Here is a 25,263-nt window from a genome sequence, read left to right as displayed (position 1 = left end):
TATAAAATGTATTGTGTTGTTACTTGTTTATGTGCAGAAACTATGTTTTGCATGTCAGCTTAGTTTAATTGATAGCACTCATCTATAAATCAGATGATTCAAGCCGAGCTCCAGAACTTGAGCACATAAATTTCCCATATCACTGTTGGGGAAGCTTGCAATTTATTAATTCATTCGTCATTTTTGCCAATTGTCCCAAAGCTGCTTAATCCTAAAATACAGCCCAGATTAAAGAATGTACTCTTTGACACTAAGAATATGCCACTGTAATGACAAACACTTCCTGGAATTGGAACAGAATTAAGATATCAGACAATAAGTATAATGTGTATGATATCCTTGTACAGAAATATATTTAAACATTTAGGAACTCAGTAAGTATATATAGCCTGAAATATTAAAGGAGAATTGTACTTGAGATATAGTCTGAAACCTGACGATTGGCACAAGAGGTTTTTGGTTCATTTCATTGTTTGTTGAACAGGATTCTCTTGAAAAATATAGACACTCTAGCTGACTATATTCTTGCTGGTAACAGTTTTTAGCCACACAATTAAAGGCCCATTATTACTTCCTTCATTAACCTTGGGTCCAAATGATCCTTGGGTAGTGTCTTGGGGCCCAATCATCTTCAGCTGCCTCATCAATGACTTATCTTCATTCCATTTGTGGCACACAAGTGTGAGATGATGACCACCTCCAACAAGAGAGAATCCAACTATCTCCTCTTGATATTCAATGGCGTTACCATCGCTGAATCCTGCACTGTCAACATCTTGGCAGTTACCATTGACCAGAAACTGAACTGAATCAGCCACATAAATACTGAGAGTACAAGAACAGGTTGGAGGCTGGTAATTCTGCGGCAGGTAACTCTCCTCTTGACTCCCAAAGCCTGTTCACCATCTGCAAGGCACAAATCAGGAGTGTGATGGAATACTCTTCACTGGTCTGGATAAGTGCAGCTCCCAAGAACACTTGAAACGCTTGACACCATGCAAGAAAAAGCAGTCCACTTGATTAACATCCATTCAACACCACCTTGAACATCAACTCCCCCTACCACTGATGCACAGTGGCAGTGTGTACCATCTACAAGATGCTGCAGCAACTCGCCAAGGTTTCTTTCCAAACCTACAACCTCTACTATGTCGAAGGACAAGGGCAGTAAATGCATGGCAACACCATCACCTGCAAGTTCTCTTCTAAGCCACACACCATCCTGACTTGGAACTATATGACTGTTCCTTCACAGTAGTTGGGTCAAAATCCTGGAACTCCCTAATGGCGCTGTAGATGTACCTACACCATAAGATCTGTCACGATTCAAGAAGGTGTTATCTGACTAGAATACTTAAAACTTTTTCCCAGATACTTTCCCCTTGTATGACACAACAAAAGAACAGAGAGTCGACTCAGATTTTACTTAAAACCTTTCTCTTCAATTAATGCTTTAGGTACCAATACTCAGCATAAATCTACATTAGTTGCAACACTTCAACTCACTCACTCTAATTCATTTAGCTTTAACTCTTTTCACTCTAGTTTAACTTTAAATCTAATTTTAACTCATTTGACTTTAACTTTTGACTGAAAACAAATACCACCTGCGTGAACAAATTGGCCAGGTTTACCTTGGGTATGCATCTTCCTCGTACTTCCTTTGTCTTCTGAAGATGATCTTAAGGGCATACGTTGCTATTGTGATTCTCGAGTTTCCGCTGAGAACAAAGACTCAAAGTACATCTTTTATCCTAAACTTTGCACATTATTCCAGAAGGTTTTCTGGCACTCAGCCAATGATACCACTGGAAAATGGTCACAATGTTTGATTTTGGCCAGTGGAGTTACTCGTAAACAATTCCCCAATGTTTATATCAAGTAGCATGTAAATTACATAGCCTCACCATATATGGTAACAGTGGCTCTGGGATGTATAGCATCAGTCCAAACGACCATCCTTATTGGTCAACACAGGCAGGGTCAGATCACAGCTCACATGACAGGTCATGAGTTGCTGCAGTCTTCTCTGACCTACATCTGTGTCTAATGTAACTTGGCTAAAATTCCCAGTAAGCTTGATTCTTGTTGTTACTGTTGATATTGCCATTACCCATCCGGTCACAAAAGTGACTCACCACCACCACCTCAAGGGTGATTCAGGATGGGTAATAAGTGCTGGTGTAGCCAGCAACATCCTCATGCCGTGAAAAAGTAAAACAACTCTGGTTACAATTAGATAGATAACATAATCAGGTGAGAGCAGTCCCACCAGCTAGATAATGGTGAAGAGTTGTTGGAGGAGTGCAGTATGATCAACTGTGTCAATGATGGCAGATTAGTAGAGGAGATTGAGGAACACTTTACCTTTGTCACAATCACGGAGGGTATCATTGTGACTTTGGGGGAAAAAACATTCTGGCAGTAGCAGAAATCTGACTGGAGGGATTCAAATTGGAGTTCCAGGAGAGAGAGGCACAGATTTTGGAGGCAACTGTACACTCAAAGAACAAAGAACAATACAGCACAGGAACAGGCCCTTCGGTCCTCCACGCCCGCGCCGCTCCCCGGTCCAGGATTGAATCCTGAATCCAGGATCCCCACCCAATTTTCCAGCCTATCTACATCCTAATATCCTATCCACCGAGCTGTCCCTCACAGCTACGATGCTTTGTTCATCACAACCTATTAACTCACCCCCACCCCCCCCATTCCAGACCACGTGATCTCCAGGGAGAGGCGAAAACCCAGAGTGAAAACCCCAGGGCCAATATGGGGGGAAAAAAATCTGGGAAATTCCTCTCCGACCCCCTGAGGCGATCGAAACGAGTCCAGGAGATCACACTGGCCCTGATCAGAAAATGCTTCCCAACCCTATTCATTTCCACTTCTGCTTTACGAACACCATCTGAATTCCCTGCCCCCGAGACAGGTTCCCAACTATCCGCAGTCTCGCTCTGTACTGGCACCAGCAAGATGATCATAGAATGAAGCCTTGAAACGAGAAACAAAGAACAATTAGCCCGCGCCGCTCCCTGGTCCAAACTAGACCACTCTTTTGTATCCCTCCATTCCCACTCCGTTCATATAGCTGTCTAGATAAGTCTTAAACGTTCCCAGTGTGTCCGCCTCCACCACCTTGCCCGGCAACACATTCCAGGCCCCCACGACCCTCTGTGTAAAATATGTCCTTCTGATATCTGTGTTAAACCTCCCCCCCTTCACCTTGAACCTATGACCCCTCGTGAACGTCACCACCGACCCGGGGAAAAGCTTCCCACCGTTCACCCTATCTATGCCTTTCATAATTTTATACACCTCTATTAAGTCTCCCCTCATCCTCCAAAGACTTCAAAGTCTTTGAAGATGGCAAAGTGGTTTGCCTGGACATTGGGCTCAATGGTTGGTTTCTTGAGAGGTTTCTTGAGGTGATGGCAGCAAAGTTAAAGGAGAGAGGGACAACACTTGAAGAGCGAGCACTGTTAATGATATCTGCTAATATGGGGACCCTGAGGGGAATTTGGGCGCCAACAGGTTAGTGGGAAAAGGATCGAGGAAGCAGGAGGACATGAGGCGAGATAAAAGAGAAACTGGAGAAGAACATGAGTTCACATCCAGGGCCTTGGGGGTGGTGGTGCTTTAGAGGAAGTTTGGCCTGTTGAATGAGTGGAAGGGAGGGATACGGCAGAAGCAACTGATCACATGGTCTCTATCTTGATAGGAAGTTCATGACCTCCTCGCTTAATGTTGGATGTGAGGGCAGAGGAGGCAAGGGAGAAGGTATAAGAAAACTTGCTGCTGCAGAGAAAAGGAACCAAGGTTATCTTTGCATTCTGGTATAATCCTGGAATATTGAGCCGTTTTGAGGGGTACTGAAATGTTGGGCTGTGCAATGAATGAAGTGTTTCAGGCTAAAAATATTATTGTTCAAAAGCAAGAGGTAGGAAATCTGAAATACTCAGTAGGTCAGTGTGGACAGAGAAACGCTTCAGCTTGTTGACCTTTCGGCATAACTAAATTATTCAGCCTTATACCTACATTGCATAAATATCATTTCATGAACCATGTGCTTCCACAATACTGGAAACTATTAGGTAAAAGCACTTGATCATCTTTATCTGTACTTTAATTGGTAAAATCTTCATTCTCAAAGAAATTTATCTAGATCTTTATCTGATTTACCTACAGAGTACTTCTAATCTCTAGCTTTGTTAATTTTTTGTCTTGTTGCTATAAAATTGAGTCTTGTTTCAAGAAAAGTAATTTGGTTGCATGTAATGGCAAAGCGAAGAATTCGCACTGATGATGTCATTTTAAAATTGCCATTTTAAAATTTTCCCAACCTCTCACCTCCAATCGCCTCTCTTCAGTCAAAAGCAAATTAGTAATTCAACTGTGTGTGTGTTCTTGGGGTGCCTTCTATTTTTGTGTGCATTATTTTGAGAGTTCCATTCAGTGTATCAATTAAATACTGAAGGAATGCTGTGTAAAATTAGAATATTGTAAACGTGGTCTTGCCACTTAATTATAGGACAGAAGCTTCCACTTGGAAGAACAAAATAACAGATTGAAGCCTGATATTTTGAGCAGTTAGGTTGATATTATAACACAGTTTCTGTAACCTGTTTAGAAAATGTCAGTTTAATTCAGTTAATGATTATTATATAACTTGGGGATAGTGGGGTAGAAATGAACACCATAAGATATAAATATTGCATGACAATAGCTTCTGACTCTGGACTGATTGCAAAATCTGTTTGTTGCTAAATGTAACTGTCAGTAGTCATTTATTTTGCAATGTAGTTAATTGGTTTTAATGCAAGGTGCAATGTAGTAAATGAGATGGGTCCCTGATGATTCTGCTCATTTTATAGTCAAGTATCACACTGATGTGCAATTGCATTAGTACTTCATGTTTCATTTCATAGTACATTCCTTAAAGAATTCAGCTGATTTTCAAGAGGTTTGCTAGTTACTTGCAATGATTTGTTATAATTTTACATTTCTTCATTTTTTAAAAAGTTGTTTTAATTTGAATGACGTGCATTGGCAACCCATGAGTCCATTGTACTGCAGTAACTCTGATTAATTAGCATGACACTTGCAGCGTCACTCAGTGCCTTACACGGCATCAGAACATTGTGTTCATGAATTTAAATTGTAATCTGCAAGATTGAATGCAAAGTGCAGTTGAGAATAGTTTACAGATTAAGTTAATGAATACTCAGTATAAACATTTGCAGTGTATTTTTCTTTTGAGACAATACTGCAGAGGCTGTAACAAAGATGTTAATTTTGAAATTACATGAAAGACCATGTTTATCGTCTGAAATTTCCTGGATTTCAAGTCGACCTAAACAGGTCATTTTAAGTTCTCGGTGCATTCACTGTGAAGCAACCCAAAATTGCAGTAGTAAAACTACTCCAATGTTAGGATTGATTTCATCCTGTAATAACTAAGCACCAAAAACAGTTGTGTAAATCAAAATATTTTAAACATTTCACCTTGACATCATCAGTGCGAATTCTTCACTTTGCCATTACATACACATGAACAAAATGAGTGTCAGCATAGTATTTCTACTTGTGTCTTGTCCAGTTATGAAAGCTGCACACTGAAAGTGGAATCAATGATGGCAGAAGTCCTGTGTGAAGAAGGAATGTTGCAAGGGGTTGGTCAGGGGAAGGGGGGGGGGGCAGGGAGAGAGATTCACACAGGGAGAAAGGCAGAAGCATGTTTAAGGACTTAACGTTGCAAACAGCACTGTGGTAAGCAATATAAAGCTGGCAATCACCTAAAACTGCAGTACATACTGAAGTGAACTCATAAAATATTAATTCTAGGCTTTGTAGGAAAGGACATGAATGACGCAGAATGGTGTGTTGGGCACATTTTGTGAACGCTGGGTATTAACTGATGAATATTTTTTTTTACTGATCATAGGCAAGAGAAATGGCTGCCACTACCCTGAGTGGCCTGTTGCAGTGTAATTTCCTGACTATGGATAGCTCCATGCAGAGTCACTTTGAACAGCTCTGCAAGACCAGACTTCCAAAGAAGAGGAAAAGAGATCCAGGCACAGTGGCAGATACAATTCCTCCAGCAGGTAAGAAGTATGTTTATATATCTGAAGCTGACTTTTAGCAGGGAAAGTAATCATTTATGCTTTGCATCTCGTTTCCCCCGTTGGTTGTCTAGAAGGTGAACATGCAAGTGAGCAAAAGTTAAAAGCCCCAATAAGTTTTTTTTACATATGCAAATCCAACAAATAAAATTTGTAATACTTTTCATCCACCTCTGTAGATTTGGTTCGCCGACATGCTGGAGTATTAGGACTAAGTGCCTGCATCTTATCGAGTCCATATGAAGTGCCAACTTGGATGCCACAACTTCTGATGAACCTCAGTGTTCACCTAAATGATCCACAACCTATAGAGGTAAAAAGAAGCTACTGCTTAAAGACATTATGTTCCCTGATGTTGTATTGATGACAGAATTGTAAATGCAGCAATTTATTTGGTCATAAATTAAAATTGAACAATCAAAAACCCAAAATTACCTATTTTGAATCTCAAGTAAGAACTGCAAATTTTCACTCATCACCTAATATTGAATTGTACAGGGATAGATAAAACAACTTAGATTTTCTGATATGGTTAAATTTTACATCCAAATAATTTGAAATTGACAATACATTGTTCTGAATGGAAGTGTACCGTTCTATCTAAGTTTGATGCATAGTTTTAAGTACAGTTTTGCATATATGCAGGGATTGCAGTTGTGATGGGAATATAAAATGGCATGTCATTTATATTTAACAGAACGTAGACAATTAAAGGGAAATATATTTGGCAGTAACATTTCTTAAATGTTAGGGAAGGCACAAAGTATTTCAAATCCTGATGATCTTTACCAAAATTGAGGGGAGCAAATAAGGATTTTTTTTAAAACGTGCAGGAAACGGAAATCCAAGGTGAGGTCTGAGTTTGTAGAGAAGTGAAAATTTCCCACTGGTGGAGATGGTGCTATATATAGTGGCTGTATTATGGGCTGCCCTCTCTGCTCTGTCATAGCACATCTTTCCATTGGTCAGCATTATAACATGTCCGCAAGTAAATGTTTGCCCAAGTTTCAGGCTACTTGTCACTGAATGTACCACCCTTATGCTCTATGGTAGCTGTAAGTGCTGTTGCGAAAGATGGTGCAGCTTTGCATCTGCCTCTCTGGTAGCCAGGTCTCTGACTGAAGATAGATCCCTGGAGTCATTGCCAGCCCTTATAGATATGGATGATAGAATTTTGTTGCACATTGCTCAAGCAGGTGTGATGATACTGTGCCTTTAAGAAATGTATTTATATTGTGTTTCTTTTAAAGGGTCGTTTTAAAATTCAGCTTTTTTTGCACAGTGCCAGTTAATCCAGACACCAGGTATAATGATTGATTTCAGCTAGGGATGAGTTTGTTTCAATCTAAGTTAATGCGTTTTTGTTTATTTGGTTTTTCCCCTGGGGTTTGAGTAGGATGATTGACAAGAGGAGGAGCTGAGGGGAAAGCAGGCAATTACTGCTGAGTTCTGAAAGAAGGAAGAGGTGTTTCCTAATATTTCTGCTGGGAGAAATAGGTCTCTCTTTGTTTTGATAAAAGCTTCCTAGTGTGTCAGAAGAATCACATTAGTGTGAGGATAAGGTATTTTACTCCCGGCCCATTTCTACTGACAAACTAGGAAGCTTTTATCAAAACAAATTTTATTTAACAATACAGTTTTAACTATAACAAATGAATTAGCTTAACTTTTACCAATTGAAATACTTAAACATGACAAGATATAATTCTTAACTGCTAACCTATCTCTATTAGTTCCAATTCAAGCAATATTCCTCTTATAGATTTAAACTCCTTTTCAAAATCAGTTAGCCATATACACGCCTACGTGTTTGGACTTGGGCTGCCAGTCCTCGAGCCTCCAGAACCTTTCTGGAGAGAGTGACAGACAGATCTACTTCTCATAGCAGGTTCCAAACAGCAGCCTCCAGAGAGAGAGAGACAAAGACATCTCTTGCTTCTTTCAGAACTCGGCTGTAACTGCCTGCTTTTCTCTGCAAGCTCAGTAACTCCTCTTAAGCACATGACCGTCTCTGTCAAATCAACCTAATCAAAGCCCTTCTCTGAAACCCGGGTTAAAAACCAAATAAACAAAAAATGCATTAACTTAGATTAAAACAAGCTAAAATCAACCATTAGCCTGATTCTCAGCAGCTGAGCTGCCTGGTGCCCAGACAAATCAGCATCATGTAAAACAGCTGAATTTTAAACATACCGCTTTACAAGAAACATGATATAAATACATTTCGTAATGGCACGGTGTCATCACACCAGGCAAAAGCATTTGTAACCATCTTCAGCTAGATGATGTATCTCAGCCACCTCCTCCTGAGTGTCCCAACATCACAGTTGCCAGGTATCAGCTAATTTGATTCACTCCTGTGATATGACGAAATGGCTGAAGGCACCAGATACTGCAAAGGCTATGGGCACTGACTGTCCTGGCAATAGTACTGAAGGCTTGTGGTCCAGATTTACCTGTACCCCTAGACAAGTTGTTCCAGTGCAGCTAAAACACTGGCCTCTCCCATCAATGTAGAAAATTGCCCAGGTATGCTGTGTACGTAAAAAGGTCAAATCCAACTTGGCTAATTACTACCCCGTCGGACAATATCAGTTTTCAGCATAGTGATGAAATGTGTTGTCAGCAGTGCTATCCAGCAGTACTAACTCCAAAATAACCTCACTGTCACACAATTTGGGTGCCACCAGGTTGGGGGCAGAATCTGCACTGATTAGAGTTATACTGAGTTATATAAAAGAAAATAGTTGTGGCTTTTGGATGTCAATTATTGCTGTTCTAGGACATCACTGCAAGAGTTCTTTAGGATAGTGTCCAAGGCCCAACCATCTTCAGCTCCTTCACCAATGACTTCCTTCCATCGTAAGGTCAGAAGTAGGGATGTTTGCTGATGATTGTTTAGCATCATTCACAACTTCTCAGATACTGAAGCAGTCCAAGTCCACGTGCAGCAAAACCCATACAACATTCATGCTTGGGCTGATGAGTAGAATGGCACACTAGCGCCAGGCAGAGACCATCTCCAACTATTTCCCCTTGACGTTCAGTATTGCTGGATCCCTAGCTGTGCAGTTTTAGAGTGTAGTTCTAACACTAACAGCTCGACACCATACAGGATAAAAGCAGCCCGCTAAATTGGCACCCCATCCACCACCTTTAACATTCACTCCCTCCCACCATCGACACACAGTGGCAGCAATGTGCACCAACTACAAGATGCATTTCAGCAACACACCAAGGCTCATTCAACAGCACCTTTGAAACCGATGACCATCCAAAAGGACAAGGACAATAAATGCACAGGAACACCACCACCTGCAAGTTACTCTCCAAGTCACACACCATCCTGACTTGGAATTATATCATTGTTCCTTCACTCACTGGGTCAAAATTCTGGAACTCCCTGCCTAACAGCACTGAGAGTGTTCCTGCACCACATGAAACGGCAGCGGTTTAGGAAAGCAGCTCACCCACCACCTTCTCGAGGGCAATTGGGTAATGGCCATAAATGCCGGCCTAGCCAGCGACTCCAGCATCCTGTGCAAGAATAATTTTTCTAAAAAGAGAAAGGAAAAATAAGATTTTTTTTTAATTGTCATTTTTAAGATCTTCAACAATTCACTGCCTGAAGGAATGAAACTCCACAGTTTTTGTTATTCATTTTCAGATCCAGGAACATTAATTACCAGTCATGATCCAGCACCTTGCACCAATTTGCAGGGTATCCATCCTCTCAGCAAGTTGCTGTTTGATTTGCACCTTAATAGTATATGTTGTTCAGATGCTGTTATTTTTTCAATAATTTCCAGCTCATATTTTTCAGTTACATGTTGAGATTGATTCATCTTTGGTCTATTTTGTTCATAAGAACCTGAATCTATATACCATGCTGAGGTGTTTAAAATGTTCTTTTTTGCAGATGACTGTGAAGAAAACATTATCCAATTTCCGAAGAACTCACCATGATAACTGGCAAGAACATAAGCAGCAGTTCACAGATGATCAATTGGTGATTCTTGCAGACCTCCTTGTGTCACCATGTTATTATGCCTGAGGAGGTATAACAGCTATTGAAATCAAATATTTACAAAATACAATAATTGTCCTGTAGATTGCAAATAAGAAAATGTTGGATTTTGGGAAGGGAGTGAGTTTGGTTTTAAGATTGTATTATGAATGTTCTTGTGTATTGAGCAAAGTTTTGGAAAATTCCATTACCACATTACATTTGGAATAATAGTTGGTTTGGAGTGTAGCATAATTCTAATATAATGAAGATACATTGCTAAAATCCTAAAAGAACTGAAGTGATTTTACTGGAGTCACATGAACTTAAGATGTTTTGAAAGACACAATTTAAATTAGTGGACCTGTTATGGTTCGATCAATCAGACGCAGCATGGATTCATGAGGGGAAAGTCGTGCTTGACGAACATGTTGGATTTTTATGAAGATGTGACGAGGGCGGTTGATGGAGGAGAACCGGTGGATGCGGTGTTTTTGGATTTCCAAAAGGCGTTTGATAAGGTGCCCCATAAAAGGCTGCTGAAGAAGATTAGGGCACACGGAGTTGGGGGTAGTGTGTTAAAGTGGATTGGGGACTGGCTATCCGACAGGAAGCAAAGAGTCGGAATAAATGGGTGTTTTTCCGGTTGGAGGAAGGTAACTAGTGGCGTGCCGCAGGGATCGGTACTCGGGCCGCAACTGTTTACCATTTATATAGATGATCTGGAGGAGGGGACGGAGTGTAGGGTAACGAAGTTTGCAGACGACACAAAGATAAGTGGAAAAGTGAATCGTGTGGAGGACGGAGAAGATCTGCAGAGAGATTTGGACAGGCTGAGTGAGTGGGCGAGGATATGGCAAATGGAGTATAACGTTGATAAATGCGAGGTTATACACTTTGGAGGAAATAATAACAAATGGGATTACTATCTCAATGGAAACAAATTAAAACATGCTACCGTGCAAAGGGACCTGGGGGTCCTTGTGCATGAGACGCAAAAGCCCAGTCTGCAGGTACAACAGGTGATCAAGAAGGCAAATGGGATGTTGGCCTATATCGCGAGGGGGATAGAATATAAAAGCAGGGATGTCTTGATGCACCTGTACAGGGCATTGGTGAGACCGCAGCTGGAATACTGTGTGCAGTATTGGTCCCCTTATATGAGGAAGGATATATTGGCATTGGAGGGAGTGCAGAGAAGGTTCACCAGGTTGATACCGGAGATGAGGGGTTTGGATTATGAGGAGAGGCTGAGGAGATTGGGTTTGTACTCGTTGGAGTTTAGAAGGATGAGGGGGGATCTTATGGAGACTTATAAGATAATGCGGGGGCTGGATAGGGTGGAGGCGGAGAGATTCTTTCCACTTAGTAAGGAAGTTAAAACTAGAGGACACAGCCTCAAAATAAAGGGGGGTCGGTTTAAGACAGAGTTGAGGAGGAACTTCTTCTCCCAGAGGGTGGTGAATCTCTGGAATTCTCTGCCCACTGAGGTGGTGGAGGCTACCTCGCTGAATATGTTTAAAGCGCGGATGGATGGATTCCTGATCGGTAAGGGAATTAAGGGTTATGGGGATCAGGCGGGTAAGTGGTACTGATCCACGTCAGATCAGCCATGATCTTATTGAATGGCGGGGCAGGCTCGAGGGGCTAGATGGCCTACCCCTGCTCCTATTTCTTATGTTCTTATGTTATAATCTGCATATGTTTGTAAAATAATTTATTTGTAATTTTTTATGATTTTTTAATTTCCTCTTTCTCCTCTCCCCAAACTGATTACTGTTTGAATTCTATCTTTGTCTAGATCATTAATTAAACTGCTTTTGTATGTACTGGGAAAGTAAATGCTCTTCTACCATTTTTAATTAATGCTCCCAGTCAGGTATAATATGCATTAAACATAGGCTAGTGTTTCTTTTGGAAGGTTCTAGAATAAAGGAGGTGAGGCTACAGTAGAGAAAGCTCCCTCCTTTGAGTTTTCACGTTCTCACCAGGCAACTAGTTAATATTGCCGCTTTGTGGTGCATTTTTGCCAAAAAACCAATGAGTTTTAGAGGCTAAATCTGTCGTAACTGCACAGTGTGTGAGAGCCAACATTTCTGATTAGCAGAGGAAATTTCTGCAAATGTAAAAATCACCAATGACTGGATACTGTTATAAACTTGTGTATTTTCCGAGGCTCTGGATCTTTGGATCAGCTTTTTCCAAAGCGCCTGTTTGCATTTAAAAATCAATAAAATGCTCCCAGGATGGTTGTTGGCTGACTCTGTAACCCATTGGAGTGGTTCAAGAGAACAGTGAAGGCTTAAAAATGCTGGTCTCCATTAAGCCCAAGATGAAAAAATTACAGAGCTTTTCTGATAGGTTGACGAGGAATAAGCTGCATTTTGTACAGAAAGACAAATGAAAAGAGGTGTGCATTGACAATAATATGTTTTTCACTATCCAAAAATATACTAGGATAGGGAATATTTTATGGTGAGGAAAGGGATGTTTTTAAGTGTTCAGCCAATATGTTGCTGTTCCTATAAGGAAGCATGCTCAACCTGATTCTAGGTAATAAAAGAGAGAAAATAGAGTATCATGAGGAAATGGTGACCACAGTGTATTTGGGTTCCATAAAAAATAGAAAGAGAAAACAGTGACTGGCAAAAAAAGGAGACATTTGGATAGGTGACTGGAAGTTCAGCTAGAGAGATGGGTTTTATTAGTTGTGAAAGATGGCAAGGTTTAGGGAGGAAATTCCAGTGCTTAGGATCTAAACAGCTGAAGATATGGCCACCAATGACGGGCATAGAAAATAGAGTGATGCAAAGAGGCCAGAGTTGGCGGAATGCAAAGTTCTAGGAGAGTTGTAGGGCTGGAGGAGGTTACAGACATTGGAAGGAATGAGGCCATGGAAATTTTTGAACACAAAGATGAGAATTTTAATATCGGGGCTCTGTTAGACTTGGTGAATGGGATTGGTGCAAGTTAGGGTATGAGCAGTAGAGTTTCAGATGTGGTTAAGTTTATGGAGGATGAAAAATGGGAGGCCAGCCAGGAAAGCATTAGAATAGTAGATCAGGAAGTAACAACGGCATGGATGAGGGACAAATACTGATTGACTTGTATGTTTGTTGATTATCTATGTAGGTTTCTGTTTTCTTTGTAGCTACTCTTTAGTCGAACAGAATTCTTATAATAGTTACCCTCAAACATTGTTTTTGGTTTGTTAATATGGTTATGGGGGATCATTGATCTAAATGTTTGCTACATTCTTGATTGTCACAGTCCTTGGAAATATCAATACAAAAATACCATGATAATGGGTAAAGTGTGTAAAATATTGAAGTAGGTGGCCTGAGATTGAGTTGGCTAACATTGTTTGTCTAATCTGATGGGTTGTGTGGCTTAATTGTATGTACCTCAACGTTGTCCTCTGGCAATTTGATGAGGACATTTATTGTAAAGGTATTCAAGAGGAGAGTAGGTGGCACAATGGTTTAGCAAATTTTCCTTTCACTTCCCAAACTAGTTGGATAGAGGTCTAATTCTGGGCGTATGAGTTCTTTTCAAAATGAGTGTGGGCAGTCTCAACCCACTTCTTGGTGGATGTGAGCTCACAGCACCAAACTGATCCCAATTTAGCATTGCTGTTAGCCATGACTCAGTCGGAGCAGCCTTGCCTTTGAATCAATAGGCTGTGGGTTGGGGTCCCACTGCAGAGACTTGAGCACATAATACGAGACAGACATTCAGTACCATGCTTGGGGAGCACTGCACATTGTCACAGTACCATCTTTCAATGAGCAATTAATGTGAGAGTCTGTCATCGGATGGATGTAAAAAAAAATCCCCTGGCAATATTCAAAGAAGAGTAATATAGAGTCCTTTTGGTGTCCCAACTAACATTTATTTTCACCAAATGCCTAAAACAGATAATCTGGTCATTTTTGCATTGCTGTTTCTTGAGGCTCTTCTGTCCACAAGTTAGCTGTTGTGTTTCCCACATTGTAACAGTGACTATTCTTCAAATGCATTTAATTAGCTATAAAATGTTTTGGGACATTCATGAGGTTGCAAAAGGCACAATATGAAAGCAATTCTTATTTTCTTAAGTTGTCTGTCTGCCTGAGAGATGTCATAAAAATGGCTAATGTGGGAGTGAGTAATATTTATTATGGCGCGCTGTGGAATGCTTTTCCAAAGATGAAGTTAGAATTTCTTCCTCCGTTTTGTTCACCGGTTTTCTCCACTCCTCTCCTGGAATGTTTGATACCTTACTGGAATATGGCAGTCTTTGCTACCTGACTGGTGTGGGTGTCAACAAATAATTTGACCAGAACTATCACGGTTGAACACATTCCTGTTTAACCCAACACCTGTACACATTTCCAGGTTGAATGCCAGATAACAACTAGGAGTGGAAACTTTGACAAATTCCTCCTGATCACTTTGTTCAAACAGCCATATTGAATCTATGAAGGTGTAGTGATTTTCAATAGTAGCCTTCAAGAGGGAATTGGATATATAGTTAAAGAATAAGAATTTCATGACTATGAGGAAAGAGCAAGGAAGTGACAAAATTTCCGCTTGAAAGAATTGCTGCAGACTTGGTGAGCTGAATGGCCTCCTCCTGTAATCTATGATTCTATAATTTATTATAAATTATAATGAAATAAGGAAAGATAATGCTTAGATTGAATGGAAAGAATATTGTCAAATATATCAACAGCAAAATGTTTGAACAGGAGATGCAACAGGTACAAATAAAGTATATTCCAACACAACAAAAGGGAGGGGGAAGGTGCCATGAATTGAAAGAACAATTAGGTCAAATTCAGCACTTAAAAATGTTTAATGATAAAGAAAGCTAGGAGAAATATACTCTATATCATAGAACAATATATTGTCTAAAATCAGCTTCATCCCCAATAGAGTCTCAAACTTCAGCTATTGACTATTCATCTTCTTCCTGTCTGCTCATGACCAAGACATGCTCTTCTAACCTCTGCCAATCTGTAACCAAAGTAAATCATCTCTCCCTTCATATGGTGTATGTTTTGCCTCGTGCTCCAGACTGAAGATGGCTTGTTGCAGGCCCTTTTTTAAAAATTGTCATCTGTGCCTGTGTCACCACCAGACTAGACTATTCTAATGTTCTCCTAGTGAGCTTCTCATCCCCCATAAATTTAAGTTCATCCAAAGTTTTGTTTCCAGGATCCTATGTTGCTCATAATGTATCATCACTGTCCTCACTGATCTTTATGGCCTTGTTTGTTCCTATCCTTTCCTCTGATTGCCACCACCTTTCCCCATTTTACCCCACCATTTGGCAGCTGTATATCATTGGAAGAAGAAGCAAAGAATCCCTATGGGTGCAAAGGGAGGCCATTCGGCCTATCAAGTGGAATCTACACCAACTCTCCAAAAGAGCATCGTACCCAGTTGTTTTTAAATTGCCCCTCATGAAGCACTCTGGGTTGATTCTTGATTTTAAAGGTTCTGCATAAATGCAAGTTGTTGTCTTCTAGATTACGAAGGGCTATTGTAAATGGTGAGGGATCGGTTCCACTGGTCAACGGGACGGTAACAGCAGATAGAAATTTACCGTAATCATTAAAGGGAAATAGAATAGACATCTTTACACAAGTTATGGTTAGAATGGGGAATTCTTTGACAAACGCTATTGAACCAGAATCCATAATTGTTTTTAGAAAATTGAATCAAATAGTTTTTTAAAAATAAATATTAAATGGTATGGGGTTTGGGAGTGAGGGGAAAAATACAAACCCAAACTTAATGGGCCAAATGATCTTGTTTCTGTTAAGCAATGTCCCATGATTCAAAGGCACTTCCTCTCTTTTTTACACCCCCATTCTGGACAGAAAGTGTGTTTCTCTTTCAATTCTCCCATAATTTTTGTGACCTGGTAACTCAGTAAGTTTCTGAATATGCACTCTGATTCAGATTCATGAGTAAGTAGGTTGTGATTTTGAAATATTAGTCCAAGAGAATGGTGCTTTCTATATCTATGCAAATCAGATTTAAACCTTTTTGTAGGTGAATTTGGCAGTGTTTCAAACTCATTTGTAATTTTCAATTCACAATCTGCTGCAATTTGATAATATTTTAATTTTGAATTGATTTATCATTGTCACATGTATTAACATACAGTGAAAAGTATTATTTCTTGCACGCTATACAGACAAAGTATCCCGTTCATAGAGAAGGAAACGAGAGAGTGCAGAATGTAGTGTTACAGTTATAGCTAGGGTGTAGGGAATGATAAATGAATGTGGATAAATGAAGTGTACAATAGTTGATCTAATGAAATTAATAACTATCAGTTATGTGAACAAATATTCTGTCTACAGATACACTCTCGCGTAGAGAACAGTGCTAAGTGGCAAATAATGGGATAGAGGAGAAGGGAGTAAACATTGTATTTCTGTTCTAACTTTAAACCTAACCTGGTTGTCTTTGATGTTTGAAATTGGACCAATTTAGATCTCACAATATTTTCCCTTTTTCATCTCCTAGACAGTAGTTCTGTTGACACTAATGGAAAGGAGTGTTGGTGCTACTACTAATGAACAAAGGAGAACATTTGTTTTGTACATATGCCTGAGAATCCCAACAACCGTATAAGTCTTCTGAAGACCCAAGAAGCTGCAAATACTAACTTTTTTGCTCCCTTAAAGATATGTAAATCTTTTCCAGTCTAAATACATAAGAATTCACAACAGCAGAAATTCTGTATGTATGTAAATGTTTAGTAGAATTTTCACTAATATATGGACAGTTTTTTTGCTTACTTACAAAAAAATTGTAATTAAACAAAAATAATTCTGCTGAATTTGTAAAATTCTTGTACAGTTTTTGCTCAAAACATCTTCAATTTCTTGACTGCTCTTATGACAGCTCCGCTGGCTATTTCATAACTTATATTTAGAGCTGTAAAAGAAATGTAAAAACTGTAGAAACAGGAGACTAGCTAATACATTTGTACAAAATGTAATCTTCAAAGACCTTGTGTTGTGATCTTTGTTGTTGAGTTTCATTGTAGATGCAATGGTGTAAACTTAATAGTGGTTTTGTCTTCAGATCATGTGCTTTACTCGTGTAGGGCTATGCTTTCAAAAATGCATTTTAGCCCTCAAGTTTGCTAAACTATAGAAGGTTTATCATGCTGCTGATCTTGATGTGTTTAAATAATTTTAATGTGTCTCAATATCTTTAGTCTTTTTATCCAATTATTTTACCTTTTTATTTGCTTCCTCGGTTGTTAAGCATTTGTTTATACATAGTTTGGTGGCAGCATCAAATGTACAATCCTTTGGATGATGGGTAAAAGGTCAGATCGTATTGCTCATCATAACATGTCAAAGACTTAACCACTATATAGGGTAGTGCCAAAAAGAAGTGATTTTTGATGTACTGTTTGGTTATTTTAAAGCCAATAAATGGATTGTTTGTAACAAACTTGTGTTGTTTTGTGAGATTGAGTGTAATCTTTCTTAAAAAGTGTATGTTTATAATAAAAAAAAGTATTTATTATGAAACTTTTTAAGATATCGGTATAGATTCTGTAGGAAGACTAAATTCTTCCTTATTCTGTCAGTCTTCACATGGTTCAGAAAATCACTCCAGAGGACAATTTAGTCAAATCTCTTTCACACCCATACCCAGCCTTGCTGGAATTGTAACCACAGATTTTTCACCCTTTTGGTTCCCTGCATAAAGCTGTACCTGTACATGAATATAACTGTGCATTCGGGTGTTGGAGTATACTCTCGTTTTGTCAAATGGAAAGATGGTGGGGACCAAATGAGAGACTTTGTTATCTGCTTACAGTATCCATCCAGTCCCACAGGGTTACAATATTTTTTTGGGAACAAACTACAAGCTGATGATTCTCAGACTCTTCGTTCCATGTGATGAGTTTTGCGTTTTGGTAATCCGGTCTGAGGTGTCCTATGGTCATAATGCCATTAGTTTCAACCTGATCGTGGATAAGGATAGATCTGGTCCTCGGGTTGAAGTTCTGAACTGGAAAAAGGCCAAATTTGATGAAATGAGAAGGGATCTGGGAAGTGTAGATTGGCACAGGCTGTTCTCTGGTAAGGATGTAAATGGAAAGTGGGAGGCCTTCAAAGGAGAAATTTTGAGAGTGCAGAGTTTGTATGTTCCTGTCAGGATTAAAGGCAAAGTAAATAGGAATAAGGAACCTTGGTTCTCGAGGGAGATTGTAACACTGATTAAGAGGAAGAGAGAGTTGTATGAAATGTACAGGCAGCAAGGAACAGATCAGATGCTCAAGGAGTATAAAAAGTGCAAGAAGCTACTTAAGAGGGAAATCAGGAGGGCTAAAAGAAGACATGAGGTTGCTTTGGCAGACAGAGTGAAGGAAAATCCAAAGAGCTTCTATAGGTATGTTAGGAGCAAAAGGATAGTGAGGGATAAAATTGGTCCTCTTGAAGACCAGAGTGGTAGACTGTGTATGGAACCAAAAGAGATGGGGGAGATACTAAATGTTTTTTTTGCATCTGTATTTACTGAGGAAACGGGCATGGAGTCTACGGAAATAGGGCAAACTGGTAGGGAGGCCATGGAACCTTTACAGATTAAAGGGGAGGAGGTGCTCGCTGTCTTGAGGCAAATCAGAGTGGATAAATCCCCAGGACCGGACAGGGTATTCCCACGGACCTTGAGGGAAGCTAGTGTTGAACTTGCAGGGGCCCTGGCAGACATATTTAAAATGTCAGTATTCCCGGGGGAGGTGCCGGATGATTGGAGGGTGGCTCATGTTGTTCCGTTGTTTAAAAAAGGTTCCAAAAGAAATCCGGGAAATTATCGGCCAGTAAGTTTGACGTCGGTGGTGGGCAAATTATTGGAAGGTGTGATAAGGGATAGGATCTACAAATATTTGGATAGACAGGGACTTATTAGGGAGAGTCAACATGGCTTTGTGCGTGGTAGGTCATGTTTGGCCAATCTATTAGAGTTTTTCGAGGAGGTTACCAGGAAAGTGGATGAAGGGAAGGCGGTGGATGTTGTCTACCTAGATTTCAGCAAGGCCTTTGACAAGGTCCCTCATGGGAGGTTAGTTAGGAAGGTTCAGTCGCTGGGTATACATGGGGAGGTAGTAAATTGGATAAGACACTGGCTCAATGGAAGAAGCCAGAGAGTGGTTGTGGAGGATTGCTTCTCTGAGTGGAGGCCTGTGACTAGTGGTGTGCCGCAGGGATCGGTGTTGGGTCCATTGTTGTTTGTCATCTATATCAATGATCTGGATGATAATGTGGTCAATTGGATCAGCAAGTTTGCTGATGATACAAAGATTGGAGGTGTAGTGGACAGTGAGGAAGGTTTTCAAAGCTTGCAGAGGGATTTGGACCAACTAGAAAAATGGGCTGAAAAATGGCAAATGGAATTTAACGCAGACAAGTGTGAGATATTGCACTTTGGAAGGACAAACCAAAGAAGAATGTACAGGGTAAATGGTAGGACTCTGAAGAGTGCAGTTGAACAGAGGGATCTGGGAATACAGGTACAGAGTTCCCTAAAAGTGACGTCACAGGTGGATAGGGTCGTAAAGAGTGCCTTTGGTACATTGGCCTTTATAAATCGGAGTATCGAGTATAAAAGTTGGAGTGTTATGGTAAGGTTGTATAAGGCATTGGTGAGGCCGAATTTGGAGTATTGTGTACAGTTTTGGTCACCTAGTTACGGGAAGGATGTAAATAAGATTGAAAGAGTGCAGAGAAGGTTCACAAGGATGTTGTCGGGACTTGAGAAGCTGAGTTACAGAGAGAGATTGAATAGGTTGGGACTTTATTCCCTGGAGCGTAGAAGATTGAGGGGAGATTTGATAGAGGTGTATAAGATTTTGATGGGTATAGATAGAGTGAATGCGAGCAGGCTTTTTCCACTGAGGCTAGGGGAGAAAAAACCAGAGGGCATGGGTTAAGGGTGAAAGGAGAAAAGTTTAAAGGGAATATTAGGGGGGGCTTCTTCACGCAGAGAGTGGTGGGAGTGTGGAATGAGCTGCCGGATAAAGTGGTAAATGCAGGGTCACTTTTAACATTTAAGAAAAACTTGGATGGGTTCATGGATGAGAGGGGTGTGGAGGGATATGGTCCAAGTGCAGGTCAGTGGGACTAGGCATAAAATGGTTCGGCACAGACAAGAAGGGCCAAAAGGCCTGTTTCTGAGCTGTAATTTTCTATGTTTCTATGGTCAGGAGAGCTCCATCAAAATTGTGGCTCTGAAAACATTGAATTGTTGAGGGATGGAATCCATGTTCTGTTATGTATCTCAATAGTGTCAACTGTCTCTTGTTCAATTGCAGGTCACTGCAACCAAGCCTTATCCTCTTCTCACCCAATGCCTCCACGCAGCCATTTCCAGGTGGTGTTATTGGATAGCAATTGTAGTGTAGATACATTTTCACCCTCAGCCACTCTGACAGAGACAAGTTAATTTAACGTGGACAGGGCTTTGAACTTGGATCCTTTCTAGTCTGCATGGAGGAGCTACCAACTAGCAATCAGGGGAGCCTTTGATAACAGAAAAGCTATTTGTAAGTGTTCCGTCTAGGTAAACATTGAAACAGTCTGTTTTAGTGGCAATGACCATAATGTTTATCTTTTATCTCAAAATTTGGTGTACAGTTTGGTTTAGATCTGCAATACTTTTGAGGGTTCACATTTTTAACAGTTAACCCTAAATAGTTGTTTTCCGTATTCTTTTGCTTTCAAACCTACATGCTGCACACTATTCCGTAACGCAGACAGACAACCTAATCTGGTTCCCCACTTTGTACATGGACAAAATATAACTCGTGCATTTCCATGGAATTTGTAAACCCTAACCCCCCTCTAGTCCAAAAGAAATCCATCTTTTTGCGCCATCAAAGTTCACTTGGAAAACTAGTGAAGTCCTCAAACCAAGTATTAAGAATTTTTGTCCAGACTTAAATGTAAAAATGACTTTGGAAAAAAAATCCTGCGGTACAGATCAGAATGTACTATCTTCCACACTGAGAATCCACTGATAAGTGGAGAACAAAAATGGGGGAAATAATTCTTCCTTGGAATCTTTTCTATTACAGACAATATAGTAGAGTTGGCAACAGAGCATCAGTGAAAATCTAAAATTGTTTCTTTTTTTTTCATGCATTGTTAGGAACTTTCAATCCAGCCAGACATTATCTTGTTCATATTGCTGGTTAAAACTACTCTTTCCAAGAGTAGACATGGTTACAGACAATGTAGAACTCTCTGAGGAAATTGTTTCCAGATGTGTTTTTGTCCTGGGACTCTAAAGCAGCCCTGAGCATTTCCTAAATCCAGATTAATCTCCCAATGGATTTGACACCACAAGTGCAACTCCATTCAATAAGAGACAAGTCTCTTCAAGGGGATCTCATAGTGCTTTAGAATCATGGGGCTGTATTTTCATCTGGTGGGGACTGGAAAATAGAATTTGGGACTGTTTCTAGGTGCTACACCTGCCCAGGGTGGGTGGGAAACAGTAACTCATCAGCGTGCTCCTTTCATTGGGATGGTGACAGATTTTCTATCCGGTTAAAGACAATAGGGCTGACTTTCAAAGCTAGAAGGCCAATCAAAGGCCTGCAGATTGAGATAAGATGCTGTAAAGATACAAAGGGTGCTTGATCATGGAGGCGTCGTTTAATTTTTAAACTTTTAAAGAAAAAATAGAGCAGCCAGGCTATCACTGGGTGGGGAGAATCCTTTCGCAGGACAACCTGTAGCTGCACTTACACCCAGGCAGGAAAGAAGGGCCATTGGTCCTGCCCAGAGAACTGCTGGCCTGTTGATGGGTGCCCACCTCATTTCCACCCACAACAGGCTCAATAATTCAAGCCATGCTGTGCCTGATCCTGGATCTATACTGCAAAGGTTAGCATTGCTGTGAAGTGAGTAGCACTCTGCATTGATTATAATGTTGTGGTATAATTCCACCCTTCAAACAATATTATATTAGCCCCAGCTTTGAACGTTGCTCTGCATTGAATTAATTTGTGTCAGGCAGTGGCTACAAATAACCTGTGTTAAGAGGCTTGGAGTGGAAAATTCATTTTTCTTTTGACTTCTATCCAGCGTACAAATTGCTGTATGATGAGTGGGATCAAGTTGACTGATGCCTCCCCTAACTGAATATCCACATTCTCTGGCTAAAAGGCATAATTGTCTCAGATGACAGATTTGTTTCTGTTGCCATTGGAAGTGATACCGTCACTGGAGCTGGTGGTCTGTTAATTGGCTTCAGTTAGGTCAAAGGAAACTTGGGTGGAGAAAATGTAGAATGGTGAGGTACCTCATTCACAAAGGGGGACAGTCGCATATTGGTAATGTTACCAGACTAGTAATCTAGAAGCGTGGACTAATGCTCTGGAAGCACAAGTTCAAATCTTACCATGGAAACTGGGAGAAAATGTGAATCATAATGATGATGTCTGTGAAACCACTGTTAGAAAAAGTCAGGTTCAATCATTTCCTTTAGCAAAGGAAATATACTGTCTTTACCAGATCTGATTAATGAGACACCAGACCAACAGCAATGTGGTTGACTCAACTGCCCCTAGCAAGGCTCCGAGTTGCATCAAACTCCATAGAAAAGTTGAATAAGAATAACACCAGACAGACTTAATACACTGGAAACAGCAAAGGCACATCTTAGCCAGTCAACCCTGCAAAGTCCTCCACACGAATATATGTGGACCTGTGCCAAAATTGAGAGAACTGGTCAAGCAACAGCCTGGCATAGTAATAATCACCAAATCATACCTTACAACCAATATCCCAGACTTCTCTAGTGTCCATCATCTAGAGTGGCTTAATAGCACCACTACCGATCGAGCCAGCTGAGTCCTGAGGGAAATATTTGCTGTTCTGGGTCTGTGAAGGGTGGTGAGAAAATGAAAATGAGGAAAAAACTTACTTGACCTCATCCTCACCTGTCACAGATGGATCTGTCCAAGATATTATTTGAGGGAGTAACCACTGCACAGCCCTTGTGGAAATTAAGTCTCATTTTCACACTGAGGATACCGTCCATCTTCTGTGGCACTACTTCCATGCTAAACGGGAGAGTCTCAGACAGGTGCCAAGACTTCCTCCACTGAATGAGATGATCATCAAACTACTAGATTGTCATTGAAAACTGGATGTTTTCTATGACAATCTGGTAGTTCGATCATCATTACTGAGACTTTATTGAAGATGTATTAATGGAGAAGGTACAACACAGGACTACTTGTATTCTATACAGGAAAGCAGCATGCTGTAGACAACTAAGCAATCCCACAATCAAAGGATCAGCTCTGTTGTCCTGCCACATCTTGTCATGAATGGCGGTCAACAACTAAACAATTAAACAGGAGGAAGCTCCACAAACATCCCCATCCTCAGTGATGGCGGACCCATGCACATCAGTGTAAAAGGCAAGGCTGTAATGTATGCAATGATTGTCAGTCGAAAGTGTCAAATAGATGGTCCATCTCCGCCTCCTCCTGAGGTCACCACCATTGCAGATGTCAGTCTTCAGAAAATTCAATTCACCCCATGTGATATCAAGAAATGGCTAAACATACAGGATAAAACAAAATCAATGGGCACTGACAACATTCCAGATGTAGTACTGAGGATTTGTGCTCCAGAAAAAGCATGTCCTTAGCCAAGCTGTTTCTGTACAGCCACAACACTGAGATCTACCTCAAATTTCCCAGTTGTGTTCTGTCAACAAAAAGCAGGACAAATCCAATCTGGTCAATTACAACCACATTTGGTATAACTAATCTGAGAAGCGAGAGAGCACGTGTTCTAGATATCGGACTCCAGAGATTAAAAATATTAGAATCAGGGGAGTTCTGACCCAAGGTGGCGATGCTAGAGATGCTTGTGTTGAATGGGCAATCTACAACCATGGGACATTGGAGGAGATTTGAAGAGAAAATCTTATCGGAAGCAGGTTGAAGGTCCAACAAAGCTTGCATGAATCTTTGAATCGTTGTTTCCCATTCACCTGCCAAATCTGTTTAATCACTCTTCAATAGCATCAGTGTCATGATAATGGATGAAAAACCCTGAGTCATGTATGGACATACTGAACTTTTACATAAGACCTGTTGGTTCTAAGATTGGGCATATAAGCCAAGGATGGCTGACGATGTAAATTCAGCCATTGGCTGAATTGTTGGTGAATGGCACTAAGGGAGAAGCAATAGAACTGCATCCTGTTTTCAGACAAGGACACATCAAAAGCACAAAAGCGATATGGAAATTAACATCTCCTGTGGAGATAATGGGAGCTGATTCAAGGTAATGCCTTGACCAATCAGGGTTATGCTGCCTGGTATAAATTTGCAAACAACATTTGACAGTTAACTGTCTGTCACAATTAAATGATGCATTCTCCATGGCAATGCCTCTCCCAATCATATTCCACTAGCCAACCAATCATTTACAGGCTAAGTGAATTTAGACTGAGATGAGGAGGAAGTTCTTCATTCAGATTGTGGTGAATCACTGAGCAACAGTGCTACCACCCTAAATCTGACTTTTTGATACCTGTCTTATCCTTTCTTGGCACACATTGATATACTTGGTTCCATTACCCATGCTGATAACCTGTACCAGGCACATCTCTTATAGATGGGAAAGTTACTCATGCATTTCCTAAGATAAAAGCAAATTACTGCAGATACTTGAATCTGAAACCAAAAGAGAAAACGCTGGAAAATCTCAGCAGGTCTGGCAGCATCTGTAAGGAGAGAAAAGAGCTGACGTTTCGAGTCCAGATGACCCTTTGAGACAAAGGGTCATCTGGACTCGAAGCGTCAACTCTTTTCTTACAGATGCTGCCAGACTTGCTGAGATTTTCCAGTGTTTTCTCTTTTGGTTTCATGCATTTCCTAATTTATTTGGGGTTTTTCTGTAAATTTGTCAATATGACTTCTGGTGCTTGATTCAATGCATGGTAGAATAGCTTATTTGGATCCAATTTGTTTTAAACACTTGTATGATATCCCCTCAGTCTTAGAGAGAAAGAGACCCAGGGGGTAGTCAATCTTTTCTCCTGTGCTATATCGCCCAAGGTCCCACTCCCCAACAAACATCTGAA

At 40.4% G+C, this 25,263-nt stretch overlaps 1 protein-coding gene across 2 annotated transcripts in view; it reads left to right on the top strand.

Annotated features, from left to right (window-relative positions):
* The window catches only part of LOC144504497 (proteasome activator complex subunit 4-like), a 152,361-nt gene extending 134,766 nt beyond the window's left edge, over positions 1-17,595 (top strand). For both annotated transcript variants that reach the window (XM_078229852.1, XM_078229851.1), the window contains 4 exons: positions 5,945-6,107; positions 6,305-6,438; positions 10,045-10,183; positions 16,654-17,595. In XM_078229852.1, the coding sequence (XP_078085978.1) occupies positions 5,945-6,107; positions 6,305-6,438; positions 10,045-10,179 (432 nt within the window). In that variant the 3' untranslated portion in view covers positions 10,180-10,183; positions 16,654-17,595. The remainder of the gene's footprint in view (positions 1-5,944; positions 6,108-6,304; positions 6,439-10,044; positions 10,184-16,653) is intronic.
* Positions 17,596-25,263: the final 7,668 nt, after the last annotated feature.

The sequence above is a fragment of the Mustelus asterias genome, chromosome 15 (assembly GCF_964213995.1).
Source record: "Mustelus asterias chromosome 15, sMusAst1.hap1.1, whole genome shotgun sequence".
Taxonomy (NCBI): Eukaryota; Metazoa; Chordata; class Chondrichthyes; order Carcharhiniformes; family Triakidae; genus Mustelus; species Mustelus asterias.
Note: the sequence above shows the minus strand (reverse complement) of the source record. Positions and strands in the feature narration are given on the sequence as shown.